The following is a 14749-nucleotide window of genomic DNA, read 5'->3' as shown; positions in this document are numbered from 1 at the left end:
GGTGGTTGCTTAATGGTGTATTCATGTGGCATGGGTTGGGTCCGCCTGAACACATTTACCGGTAACCCCTAAGCTATATTGCTTGATGACCATTTGCAGCCCTTAATAGACTTCATGTACCCCCAGGATAATGCCATTAGTCCCAAGTTGTCCAGAATTGGTCGAAGAGCATTCTGGAGACTTCGGGAACGCCCAACATGATTTCAATTGAGCATTTATTGGACATGGTGGACAGGTCCATTCGCACCCAAGATCCTACACCTACAAATATCAGGAAGCTGTGGGAAGCTATCCAGACGGCATGGGTCAACATCTTTCCAGAGGTCTTCCATCCACTTGTGGAATCGATGCTACAACAAGTTGATGCACTTCAGGAGCTAGAGGGGTCCAACACGATACTAGGCATCTATCCCATGGCTTTTGGCACTTCAGTGTAATATAATGTAGTTATGACTGTAAGGGTCTGCTTCTGAGTCGCATGCAGTGCTTGAAAATAATTTTTTATTTTGGAGTAGAAGAAAGAGGTGAAGTCAGAGTCACAGTGGAAAAAGGGAGAGGAGTGGGAGTAGGGCAGAGAAGGGAACTGAAGGTGGCTACGATCTGCTAGGAGTTGGAGGATTGGGAGGAGAAGAGAGTCTTGAAGAAGAACTGTTTTAGTGTTAAGGCTGGACTATATGAAGAGAAAATTAATTTACGTAAAGTGCGGGAGGTCAGCAAGAGAGCGAGACTTCGAAGGGTATTCAATTAGATACGAAAAGTCGGAAAATTTTCGCCTGTCCGACTTTTCGCCTAATTCGCCTGTTTCAGAGGCGAAATCATTCCACGGAATTAGGCGAATGCGGAACAGGCGAAAAGTACTGAAAGAATTGGGGAAATGAGTCTGTACCCCAGAAAAAGATACATTAACATAGGAAATCAATATATATGTGTACTAATAGCCCTAATAAAACTATTTTGCGTACTTAAGTTGTGTAAATTGCTTGCTATTAGCATCTTTGTAAAAGTGGTGAAGAATGGCATAAAGCAGTATTTTTTGGTGAAAATAAGTAGTCCTGTCAAATTTGGGGTACTTGAAAATGGGTTCTAGCATATGTTTATGTCTCTAAAATGAAATTTTAAAAAACGTGAAAAATCCACCTGCTGCATGCACCTGCAATCCGAAAAAAACCCTGACCCATCCTTGCAGCCCCCCAAGAAGCCTATTTTGCTAGTTTTTATGCTTGTCCCCCCACTTTCTACATTTTTACCCCAAAAATGACATGTCTCTTTTTGGGGTGGTGTTTTTTTTTGCAGATTTGTCTTTTGGGGGGCTGTCCCAAGGGTTCTGAGTCGTTGCCCCACGTTTGCACCCCAAAATAAAGATTTTGCACTTTTTTTTTTTCCCCCTGCTATTGATTGGAGAATCTTTTTTGGAGAATTCAATGCATTGAGTTTCCGCTTAGGTGAAATTGTCCTAGAATTGAATTTGGCGAAATTTTTTAGGCAAAATGTTTAGGCTGGCTTTTCTGTCTCACACATGCACACTGTACACACTGCTCCAGACTTGTTTTAAAATATGTATTATTTTTATTTAAAATAAATTAAATCTATTATAAACAGTACTTTGTTTCTCACAGAATTTAATTAGAGATTTTTTTTTAAATTAGAGATTTTTTTAAAAAAAGCATGGTTGGTGGGCACACAGAAGGGAGTTCATTTTGCTAGAAGTGCTGCCATGCACCTTAGTAGCTGTGCCCTAGTTGTAAAGCCACTTGAGCGACTGACTTGCACTGTGACACGCCTGTGATGAGGCAGTAATAGCACTGCCTCCTAACTGCCTCCGTTTTGTGGGTCATAAAAGGGGCGCAGTTTCATCTAACAGTACATATATAGGTTTGGGGCGGATCAGGGTATGTCCCAATTTCACATGTGAGAGCATTGGTAGTTATGGTACTAGGTAATAAAGATCACATAAAATAAAGACTGTTATCTGGAATACATGAGGTTTGTCAACAGTGAATATATTAACAAACTGCATGTGGACACAATGCCGACATCACATCAGCATGCTGACAAGGTTCTGTGTTTATGCTTTACGTTCATGTTTAAAATGATACTGCCGATATGGTTTAATTAAATTAACATTAGAATCGTTTCAGCATACTGATGTCAGCATTGTCATGTCGGGATGTAGTCTGCATCCCGGTGGTCGGAAGGCTGGCGGTCAGAATACTGGCGCCTGAATCCCGACAGCAGTTGGAATCCTGGCTTCAGAATACAGACCGCTGAGATCCCAATGGTAAGTATTAGGGGGAGGGTAGGGTTAGGCTGCTGGGGGGAGGGTTAGGGTTAGGCCACGGGAAAGGTGGGTTACGGGGAGGGTTAGGGGTTAGGCTACTTACCTATACCTGTCGGGATGTCGCTGTCGGTATTCTGACCCCCGGGATCCCGTGCCCGTCATGTCCACATACAGTTTGTCAACAAATGAATACATACCTTAAACCAATTATCCCAGACTCCTATACTATGATTGTGTAGTTAGATTATTTAGGTTTACCAGCCCTCATTTGAGTACAGTATATGTAGATGTAGACAATTGCACTTCCCATTCTTGTCTGGGAACGTTATGTTCACATGAAGACCTATGTTTAGTATAGGGTGTTTGCATGACCTAATTACCATTGATTCAAATATGAGAGTTTAGCCATAATGAATATGTAGGTATCAGCCATGGAATTTCCCATTTATTACCAGCTGTAAGGAGTATCTGATATGATACAATAATCTACTGTATGTATGTCATCCAGTAGCCAGTACGTAGTACAGTATGTGCACGCTTACACCACTTATCTAAGTAATGTGACTCAGTCCAGCTTCTGTTGGTGACTAATTTGTACAAAGGCTTTTGTATGAAGCAGTGGGAATTTAAAGCTCCTCGATATCTGTGTGATGCAGGCAGAAGCACCCTTTATCTAACTCTAAGTAAGGTGTAAAGTGTACAAAAACCCAGACAGTACATCTCATCTCATCTGGTGTATCTTGTTACATGGCACTGACTGTCGTAACAACACAATTTGTTTTCTGTACTACTGTGCCACTAGCAACATTAACTATACAAATGTCATACCTCCCAAATGTACCGATGGACTGTATGTGGAGCATTCCAGCTTTACTGGACTATCCTACCAATCCGTCCGTCAGCATGTTTATTCATTAAAATATATTTATATAGTATAAGCATATTCCGTCTAACTAGTAAGAGACAAAGAGGTTTATCACAACTTCCACATAGTTGTGAGGTATATCCCTGTTCCGTATATTCAGGGTAACTGTGCTGGGGGTTGGCCTAGCTAGCACAGTGATTTCAGAATCCCTAGGCATGCCCCTATAAGATGTGCTGTTTGGCCACACCCCATTTTGTTTGCAGTGTCACACACAGCTTGTCCCATTTTCTGACTGGGCAATGTTGGATATGGAAAGCCATTGGAAGGGTAACCATCAATGGTCACCATCGATGGTACCATTGGTTAACATTGATGATATAAAACCATCGACAGGGATCCTTTGATGATTTTGCCCACCGATTGTCATCACAACTCTATTACTCTCTCGGCAGCTGGCCCTGTGAGTAATAGGTGGGGACAAGGCTTTATGGGGCACATCGGGGGTCGTAGCTAGGCTCCGTGTCCCGGTGCCAGGGAGAATCAAAAAAATGACAGGACTCTGTACCATCGATGACAGAAGACCATTGAATCTCCACCATCGATGGCTAATCAATCAACCATCGCTGGGGGCAAGGGGTGCTATTGCTATGGGGCCCAGAGGTTTAGATGGCCCCGGACCCAGGTCATATAGTTGTCTGCCAAGTATCCAGAATTGCCTGCTAAGCCTTTGGATCTGACCCATTGCCTAGGCTGAATGGAATGACATTCCATTTTCAGTGAGTGTTATAATGGTAACAGGGTACTGTAATGTGGCATAATCTGAACTGGTGACTGTAGTGTTATATAATATGAACTGGAGGTACTGTAATGTTGCACAATATGAACTGTGAGCACTACAATGTGACAAAATATGAACTGGGAACACTACAATGTGGAATAATATCAAGTGGAGGCACTACTGTGTGGCATATTATGAACTGGGGCACTTCAATGTGGCAAAAAATACTCTGGGGACACTGTATGGCATAATGTGAATTGGGGCACTGTGTGGCATAATGTGTACTGGCAGCAATACAATGGGCTTGATTCAATTCAACGCGAATTGAATAGTGCCGGGAGGGAGCTCCCGGAGCTATTCAATTCAGCGCACTGCTAAGGATTTCTTCTCGCATCCCTCCTGGGGTGTGAGCAGAAATCTGACAAAACTCCACGCGGGATGCTGTTTTCTGCCCTTAGCTCCACGGAAGAAGCATAGCGCCGGGCAGTTTAGTCGGAGAATGCCGGTTCTCGTGACTAAACACCATGTTTAAGGCACGAGAACCGGCATTTTCCGACAATACAGCGCACTGAATTGAATAGCTGAGGGGGCTCCCTCCTGGCGCTATTCAATTTGTGTTGAATTGAATCGAGACCAATGTGGTATGTTGTGAACTGCTACAGTACTATTTATGGTGGATAACTAACTAGGAACTACTATGGGGCATAAAATTAACAACTGATGTGGAGAGAGCTGTCTGCTAGAAATATTTGGGTAGGGGCCCCTTCAAAATTTTGCTATGGGGCACACGAAATTCTGGCTACGCCTCTAGTCCACCCTCCCTGCAATCTCACAGCACAGAAGTGAAGGAGCTTTATTAACATTAGAGCTTTTCTGGCCCATTGTCTTTTAAGTTAGCTGCAAATGGATTGTATGCATATGACGTTGTTTGTGTGTGTGTGGGGGGGATTTTTGTTTAGTTCATGTTTTATCTACAATTGTATGTCTGTACATTGTTATGTATTTAATTCTAGAATTCGTAATAATAACAAACATATACACAATGTCAAAAATGTTTCATTAATCAGCTGAGAAACTATGTTTATTAGCAGTTTCATGTAATTTGTTAAGACTATCAAGTTAACATACTTGTGTTTTTTTTTGTTTAAATAAAACATGTTAACTATTAGCATTAGTCTCTGATTTCTGAATTGTACATATGAAGTGAATCATACTGGGCCAGATTTGCACCTGAACCAATCAGATTAGCACACAAGAGGTGCAAATGCAAATTACTTTCTTACTTTTTTTTTGTATGCTTAATACATGCTGCCTGCTTTTCATGTAGTACACAAATACTGGGCACCTTTATTTTTGGACTGTGATTTAAGAGCCTAGTAACGAGAGATTCCAAATATGGTGGAAGGTATGAACTGCATATTTTGTGACCCGGCATTTGTCAGTGAGGTTACTCTGGCAGTGAATCAGATTGATTACCGGCAATCTTCTCCTAATACCGTGTACACACTAGACAATGTGTGTACCCGGCTGACGCACAATGCAATGAACGACATATCGTGCCGTCGTTTGACACCACACAATCTGGTGAACGACAGCACAATATGTCGTTCATCTGCCGCCTCCAAAAGCATGGGGTCATTCATTTAATTGACAAATTGAGCAGCCTATAGGCTCAATCTGTCAATGCGATAAACAGCTCCACAGGAGCACGCATGGTCATTCATAGTGCTTACACACTTGCCGACATGGACAGTATGTCAGCGGTGACGTATTATCTAGTGTGTACCCAGCTTAAGTCTTGAGCTAGGACACACAACTCTACCAACTCTAACCTTGGGGGAGATGTATCAAAGCTTGTAGAGAGATAAAGTGGCCCTACTATATGTACTTTATAAGAAAAAGAAAAGTTTTGCACTAATATATAAATATAAAATCTTGACCAAATATATTCGATGTGGCAGAAAAAGACGCCAAGTTTATAATAATAACATTATTTATAGTGTATTAAAAAAGCAATACAATATAATTGATATGATCAGAAAATACATATAAAACAATTTGCTTTGGAAAAAATGTATAAAACAGATGTAATTCATTGGACTATAATTCATTGGGATGCGAAACGCGTCAGTAAACTTCTTATTGCTTTTGCATATTTTTGGAAAAGTGACCTCCAAGCTTTTACTCCACATCTCTCCGGGTGTTATATTCACAACGGACCTAACTGGAGGTTTGTACAGCACTGCAAGTGCCTTCCTTCACCGTCACCTCCTGGTGCTATTGGATATACGTACCTCACCGGAGCTCCACCTTGCACGGGACTGCCTACACAAGCGCAGCCTACGTCACGAGCTGACTAAATTACTGAAAGCAAAGCTGCCAGAACAAACAGACACATAGGGCCGTATTCAATTAGTTTTGCATTGGCGAGAAAGTTTCGCCTGCCTGACTTTTCGCTGCTTTCGCCTGTTTTGGCCGCAAAAACTTTTTGTGCGCGCTCCCAATTTACTCCGTATTAAAATGCCAAACAGGCGAAAGACGGGACCTGGCGAATGTGAAACAGACAAAAAGTGCAGGATGAATTGGGGGAATCACCTGTACCCCAGAAAAAGATGGGCTGACTTCGGAAATCATTATGGTAGTTTAGTATTAGCCCTAATTGAACTAGTTAGGTTACTTAAGTGGTGGTAATTGCTTACTATTAGCGTCTTGGTAAAAGCGGTGAAGAATGACATAAGGCAGTGTTTTTTGGAGCACATAAGTAGTTCCATCAAATTTGGGGTGCTTGAAAATGGGTACTAGCATATTTTATCTCTCAAGTGAAGTTTTTGGAAAAGTGAAATTCCTCCGTCATACAAGCATCAGCAATTCCAAAAACACTTGGCCCCTTCTTAGAACACCCCCAGAAGCTTATTTTGCTAGTTTATGAAGTTGTCCCCCCACTTTTTTCATTTTCGCCCCAGATTTGTAAGGTGTTTTTTTTGGGTGTTCCTGTTTTTTTTTTGTTTTTTTTTGGGTGAATTGTCCTTTGAGGGGGGAAGGTGCACCAAGGGTCCTGAGTGGTATTCCAACATTTGCACCCCAAAATATAGATTTTGCACTCTTTTTCTTCTGTTATTCTGTGGAGAAAAAGTATCGCCTATTTCAATGCATTGACTTTTCGCATAGGCAAAAACTAACTAAAATTAAATACGGAGATCATATTCAGGCGAAGTTTTCTCCAAAAAATTTGCAAAAATGGCTTTTCGCACCTAATTGAATACGGCCCATTGTGTCACGTACACGCAGCGCTACCGCAGCTTGGCTTTGAACTGCTGCAGACTTTGGAGCCCTGCACGTGGATGATTCAGTATATGCAGTCTACCTGTGACGGGAATGGGTGAGGTTCCAAATGTGGACAGACCATTTGTGATTTTTCCCATCAAGGGTTTGGACGTGGAGTTTATGGGTCACTGAATTATAGCTGTTTTATAATTTTTTTCCAAAGCATATTGTTCTATATGTATTTTCTGATCATATAAATTGCTGCTATATTAATGTTATTGTATTGCTTTCTATATTAGCGCAAAACGTTTCTTTTTTTTGTACTTGTAGCGACTATTATTAGTCATATTGAGCTTATACCGGGTCATTTGTTTTGCTGCTACATATTTACAATTATATTACTTTCGTATTAGCGCCTCCTCATTTTTTTTAGTTCTATATGTACTTTATCTCTCAGACTTCTCAGTGATTTCACATTGGTTAAGTGATATTTTTTTTCCATTTTGTCTTAGCTCCTGGATTCATTGAAAAGATGTCGAGTGTAAGATTTGAACCCAGGCCAGAGGGCGCTGAAATCAATGGGTGAGTGGTCAGCTGAGATAATATGTAAACAGCATTTGTGAACCATTAACACTGTTTGCTTATCTTGTACAAACATAATGCCATTTTCTTGTCACTTTGTATTCCCTTTCCAAATGCCAAACGTTTGTGGGCACATGTATGACACCAGACATGCCAGGAAATTGGAGTATAATAAGTACCGTTAGCTACTGGGTGCACATGGCAAAGACTTTGTACAAATATTACCCAATACATAAATACGCTGTATGGATGAATCTGCATCAGATTGATTGTATTTTGTAGAGATTCATTTACATCGCAGTAGTGCTGACCCCTGTTCACATTTCGCTAATAGTGCTTATAATATGTCTGAGGAAACTGGTAAAGCTTATTTACATGTTAGCGCATGTCTGGTATTCAAACAGTGATGGCTAGTGCTCCGGCATCCAGCGCTGTGATGTACAAATTTCTTGGGTTAGGTGTTTACTGTACATAAGTACACTCTGTACTGCCCTTAATTTGTATTAGACAATGACTGCAGCCAGTGGTGTCATTCTCTGCTGCTTTGTTCTTCATTCCAGATGCTATAAAAAGAAAAACCCGAAGCCTATTGTCAAAGGGCTAGTTTGTTGTGGTTAAATCCAAGACATATGGTTCAGGATTTTCCTTCACTTTTTTGTAAACAGATGTTTCAGTAACTTAAACTGACCATATATATGCAGATGTAGTCTTTTTTGTTAGTAATGAGAAATGTTATGAACACTTTTTTTTCTCCCCCCCCAAATGGATGGCAATTATAGACTAGTCAGACATTATAAAACCTACTATATGGCAACCAAACTAGAAACAATAGGTGTATGATCAACACCATAAACAAAAGATCTTTGTTTACATTTAGAGTTACCTTTAATAACTTGTCCGTTTAATGAGGAACACAAGGTATTGTAGCTTTTGAAACATGCATCTCACCTGGGGTATTAAAGTCCATTAAAACTAGATTGTAAGCTATTACGAGCAGGACCCTCTACCCTCTTGTGCTTCTCCCTACTTTAGTTTCATCTACTTCTTACTCCCCACTAGGGCACCTAACACTTGGCTGCTTATGCTCTGCTGCTTATCTGGGTGTTATGGTCGCTAATGTAGCAATATATATTATCCATGTCCTGGTCCTGTAGTGTATTGTTCTGTAAGTCGCTTGTCTACAACTTGTTTATGTACTTTGTAAGGCGCTGCGGAACATTTGTGGCACCAGATAATAATAATAATAATAATAATAATAATAATAATAATAATAAAAACTGACCATTAGTAAATTTACCCCCTGGAATCAGTCTGCCTCAAAAAGTATATATTGTGGCAGGATAACCACGTAAAGCCGGATACATACTAAAGGAGAGCACTAGTCGATAAAGGAAAACCTGCTCAATAACTGCTAGAAGTACAGTGGTGTCCATTTCCATAACATTCAATGTCCAGCAAATCATTCGTATGCCAGGAGAATTTTGATGGTGAGTTGTACTGTGTAAGCTTGTATTACACTTACCTTCCAGGTACTGATTTAGGCTTTTATGTACTAGCGGCGCCATGTAAGAAATATTTCTTCCATAAAAGCACATGGATAGATGTATTACCCGGCGATATGGGAGAGGAGCGCAGATTATGTGCACTGATAGAGCTTCTCCCCCTTGTATTAAAGTAGGGTACGGTGTTAAATGACAGGGGTGCTATGCGCCCCTGTCATTATTGGCGCTGCTATCTACAAGATAGCAGTGCCGATATGCTGGGCAATGTATGAACGGTCAGTGTCACTGACTGTTCCGATAGCTGCAGCTGTCATTGCCCTATCCCCACAGCATAGACGTCACTGTCCCTGTTGCGTCTCTGGGCTGCACGCAACATCTCGTGATGTTGGAGAGATCCTGCGCATGCCCATTAGCGCTGGCCAGGAAGGGAGACACAGCACGTCAGCACTAGACTGATGCATTGTGGGCTACGGCAGGAATCGCCGGAGGGGGGCAGGTTTCACTCCCCCACTCTGGCTGACCAAGATGTTTGTGCATCTCATCGGTAGTGCTTCTGTAAAGAGGCAAAGCAGGAAGAGTTATAGCGGCACAATGCGTGCCACTATAATACATTTACCCCAGTTTTCCCTCTAACCTGAGTTACCTGGAAATTAAACATTGAAGGCCGAATAATCTGAAATCAACAACTCTATAAAAAGCTACATTATGAAGAATGGCTGAACTCAAAAGTGGGAACACAGATATACCTTCAGCTCCAGAGTAGCCCAGTCGACGGTGGACTGGCCCTGAGAGGCTGTATTGGGTTCTGGCTTATGCACAATTGAGCCCCTTAGTAACGTCAGTTTCATGTTAAGCAGCCATGTCTTGCTAAATATAACGTGATTAAAAAAAGTGAAAAGTGGAAAATAAAATTAATCAAATAATTACAAATAAAAGTGGTCATGGCAGAGGGTGGGAAGGATTTGATATTTACACACAATGGTTGTTAGTATCTGTGGATCCAGGCCCCAAACTGTGCTTAGGGACATTTGAGCGGCTAGATATACAATTTTATAGGTTATATTACACTTTTTTCTCTTGAGATCTTAGTGGCTCTTGTTGCTATTGTTAATTTTTTTCTAGTAACACTAGCAGGCCCCCCTTCACTTCACAAAAGCAGGTGGTACACATAATACGAGTGTGGTTCAATAAATAAGGTAATAAGACCTCTCATTGCGTAAATTTATTCAGCTCGCACATATACGTATCAATAGTACAGATTATTTTTCCAAATAGTCCCCATACCTGTCTAAGCATTTGTTCCAACGGTACACCAAGGCATCTAACCCAGCATAGGAGAAATCAGTGTGAAGCGCCTGAAGCCAGGACATGACGGGTTGCTGACCTTCACCGATGGTTGCGAATCACCTTCCACCCAGTTGCTTCTTCAATGGTCCAAAGAGATGGAAATCACTCAGTGCCAGGTCAGGGCTGTAGGGAGGATGGTCAAGTACCTCCCAATGGTAGCGCCATAACAACTTACGCATACGGTTGGCTGAGTGTGGCCTGGCATTATCGTACAGCAATAAGCCTGTTCACAGCAACCCAGGTTGTTTTCAATAAATTGCCCTCCGCTATGTGTCACAATAATGGACAGCATTCACAGTATCTCCCTCGGTGAGGAATTCATCAAGAAGCACACTCATGTGGTTCCAAAACATGGTCGCCCTGACCTCCTTTGCTGATGGAGTTGTTTTGAATTTCTTTGAAGGTGGGGATGATGCGTGTTTCCATGACATGGATTCTTGCTTCGTCTCCGGTGTCACATGAGGCACCCACGTTTCATCCCCTGTAACAATACGCTGAAGGAACTGCACTCCCTCCTCATGGTACTGTGTCCAGTGCACGAGAGACATTCCTGTCCTAATAGTTTTGTGCACTTCTGTGAGTTGCTTCGGTACCCAGAGTGGACACTTTTTCCTGTACCCCAGTTGCTCATGAACGATGCTGTGCACAATACCCAGTGTTCAGTTCATCAGCAATATCGCTAACGTGCTTTGCAACTTGCATCTTCCCTCCTGAATCAGATTTGCAATGCGGCACAATTTGTCATCTGTGGTGGACGTGCTTGGCCGGCTGGATCGCTGCTCATCTTAAACGTCTGTCCTGACGTTATTAAAGGGACGTGCCCCAAACCCAAACCTGTGTCCGTGACGTTATCACCATACACTTTGACAGCTGCTGATGTGCCCTTTAGACGTAGAAATCTGATCACACTACACACCTAAATGTGTGACCATGTTTCCGCCAGCCTCGCCATCTTATAACTGATTTTGGGACATATGAGGCGCAGTCTAATGGCCGTGAGGGGAAGCAGTGGTCTACCTGCTCTTGCCTGGGGGGAAATTAGAGTGAAATAGAGAACATTACACACGTGAGAGGTTTTGTCACCTTACTTAATGAACCACCCTCGTATATTCCATAAACAGTGCTGTGTGAATTGAAGAATTTTTATTTATTTATTTTAAATCCGATATGGCCAAGCACCCAAGTTCCTAGTGAGTTATTTGTGTGTTTTTGAATGCAGAATTTAGTTTTTTTTATAAAAATGTTTTTTTTTTAAACTTTATATATATATATATATATATATATATATATATATATATATCCCACACAACCAATATAAAAAAGGGTGCGCTTCAAAGATAATTATAGACACTTTTATGTGTATAGTCCTTATAGTATCACTAAACCTTGAATATAAGCCCAGTTAATAATTGGTTAAAATTGACATAGATGAAAAAATGTTATAATTTCAAATAGTCACTATAGGCCGAAATCCAAACAGTCATTCACATAGAAATGTCCTCCAAAAGTCAGACGTTAGACTGATCTTCTTTAACGATGTTGATCCAGAATGAATCTTTATGATATTGGTGAACAAATGTAGTACTCCTCTCTAGGGTAGTGGAACCTTCCTTTATACGTGATCTAGAACAAAAAACCCTCGCACCAAGAGAAAATCACCCAAGAAAGCCAAAAGGCCACTATTAGTGTTGTACAAATATAAAATTTATTATAACACAATAATTAAAAGTCCATCTTTAAAAGAAATTTTTTTGGAAAAAGGTGGTCAATAATACTGTCCCACCTTATGTTCTCCCACTGAGGTAAAGATGACTAACAGTAACACCCAACGCGTTTCGTCCCTGAAAGGACTTCCTCAGGGGTGGATCAAAATATTTTTCCAAATATGAAAATTCATAAAACACGAGGCTCTCAAGTGGACACTTTCCAATAATAGTAAAAGGTCTGGATTAATTTTCCAGACACCAAATTGTCTACAAAATCTCACCAAGTTTTTTTCCAAATGTGAAACTCACAGATATGGACAGTGCTTCCAGATAATCAATCTCCAAAATTCTGGATAACACTAGTTTAACAATTGCTCTGGAATAATCTCACTGACCGCTCCTCTCCATGTGTGTGTGCATTTGGAAAAAAACTTGGTGAGATTTTGTAGACAATTTGGTGTCTGGAAAATTAATCCAGACCTTTTACTATTATTGGAAAGTGTCCACTTGAGAGCCTCGTGTTTTATGAATTTTCATATTTGGAAAAATATTTTGATCCACCCCTGAGGAAGTCCTTTCAGGGACGAAACGCGTCGGGTGTTACTGTTAGTCATCTTTACCTCAGTGGGAGAATATAAGGTGGGACAGTATTATTGACCACCTTTTTCCAAAAAAAATTCTTTTAAAGATGGACTTTTAATTATTGTGTTATAATAAATTTTATATTTGTACAACACTAATAGTGGCCTTTTGACTTTCTTGGGTGATTTTCTCTTGGTGCGAGGGTTTTTTGTTCTAGATCAAGTATAAAGGAAGGTTCCACTACCCTAGAGAGGAGTACTACATTTGTTCACCAATATCATAAAGATTCATTCTGGATCAACATCGTTAAAGAAGATCAGTCTAACGTCTGACTTTTGGAGGACATTTCTATGTGAATGACTGTTTGGATTTCGGCCTATAGTGACTATTTGAAAGTATAAAATTTTTTCATCTATGTCAATTATAACCAATTATTAACTGGGCTTATATTCAAGGTTTAGTGATACTATAAGGACTATACACATAAAAGTGTCTATAATTATCTTTGAAGCGCACCCTTTTTTATATTGGTTGTGTGGGATGTGTAGACCCTTCTAACAGGGGGTCAAGGAAAAAGGGGTTGCAGCTATTATTGATTGGAGTTCATTCTAGTTTTACGTATTTATATATTGTGAAATTTAGCGCAGTTTAAAGGCTTTCTTTTTGTGGAATATATATATATATATATATATATATATAAAATCTAGAAAAAAAACAAATCCAAGTGTACAGTAAGAAAGTTTGTGGATACTGGAAAATTATCTATTTGTCAGTCTTTGGACTGTGGGCCTGATTCACTACGGATCTCAATCCTGCGTACGCATGCAGTTCAATTCAGATGGCAAGCCAAACCACTGCGATTGCAATGCAAACTCAGCACCACATAAGGACGCTCATTCCACCATACGCACATCCTTAATGCTTAGCAGAATAGCGAAAACATTGGTACAGTCGAGTACCATCGGGCCCATACGCACACTTGCACAAGCGCTGACCTTACTCAAGAATTGCTAAGAGCCACGCACGCTATGAGACCTCAGGCTGCGTATGGTATCGCAGTGGATAATTTATGCATGCCCCTGCAAGGGCGTGCGAACGCAATGGCACGCCTGCGTACGGCCAACCACCCACCCACTCATTACTACCCACAAACGACACTTCCTGTCAATCACTTTGCCATGGGTCTTCGTAGCCTCTGCGATCGCTTTCCCGATCGCAATAGCTATTTCGTGCACACGCACTGCAATGCATATCCATGCACAGAACGCGACAGTCGGCCAGTTGCCTGCGTATTAGCAACTGCGATCCAAGCTGAATCAGGCCCTGTGTCCTTAGCACACCCTGTACTTTGTTCAAGAAGCTGAGTAATATTCCATTATTAGAACCTCAGTGACTTATTATGCTGATACAGCTTTTCCGAGGTCTCACATCCATTAAAGCAAATGTTATTCTGCAACAAGAACTACAAATATAAGTCTGCAGAAGTGTACAGTCTATGGAACTTATTTTGAAAGTGTTTGGGTGTGGGGTGCTATATACCTCAATGTGGTTGCTTTTCTTATTTGAAGATCCATATGTCTATTGCACAGCATAGTAACATAAAATAACGCACAACAATGACCAGCATATATTTGCCCAGCATTCCAGGATGTCAGCATATCCTACTCCTCAGTACCCACCATTTAGGTACAATGCGTCCCCTCTCTTATCTTCACTCATTCTTACAGTAAATAATGAGAAATCCAAAATATTTTCCTTATTCCTTCATAAGCTCTGTTAATAAGTGTTATAGAAACCATGTTGCCATACTTTTAAAAAGTTGGGGTTAAAAACTAATACTTAAAA

The 14749-nt window shown here is 40.8% G+C and overlaps 1 protein-coding gene across 2 annotated transcripts in view; it reads left to right on the top strand.

Annotated features, from left to right (window-relative positions):
- The window catches only part of LOC148527265 (phosphatidylinositol 3,4,5-trisphosphate 3-phosphatase TPTE2-like), a 102525-nt gene that overhangs the window by 28940 nt on the left and 58836 nt on the right, over positions 1 to 14749 (top strand). For both annotated transcript variants that reach the window (XM_088469227.1, XM_088469228.1), the window contains exon 2: positions 7698 to 7767. In XM_088469227.1, the coding sequence (XP_088325353.1) occupies positions 7718 to 7767 (50 nt within the window). In that variant the 5' untranslated portion in view covers positions 7698 to 7717. The remainder of the gene's footprint in view (positions 1 to 7697; positions 7768 to 14749) is intronic.

The sequence above is a fragment of the Taudactylus pleione genome, unplaced genomic scaffold, assembly GCF_031769625.1.
Source record: "Taudactylus pleione unplaced genomic scaffold, aTauple2 ptg000089l, whole genome shotgun sequence".
Lineage (NCBI taxonomy): Eukaryota > Metazoa > Chordata > Amphibia > Anura > Myobatrachidae > Taudactylus > Taudactylus pleione.
The sequence above is the reverse complement of the archived record's forward strand: the minus strand, read 5'-3'. Positions and strand labels throughout refer to the sequence as shown.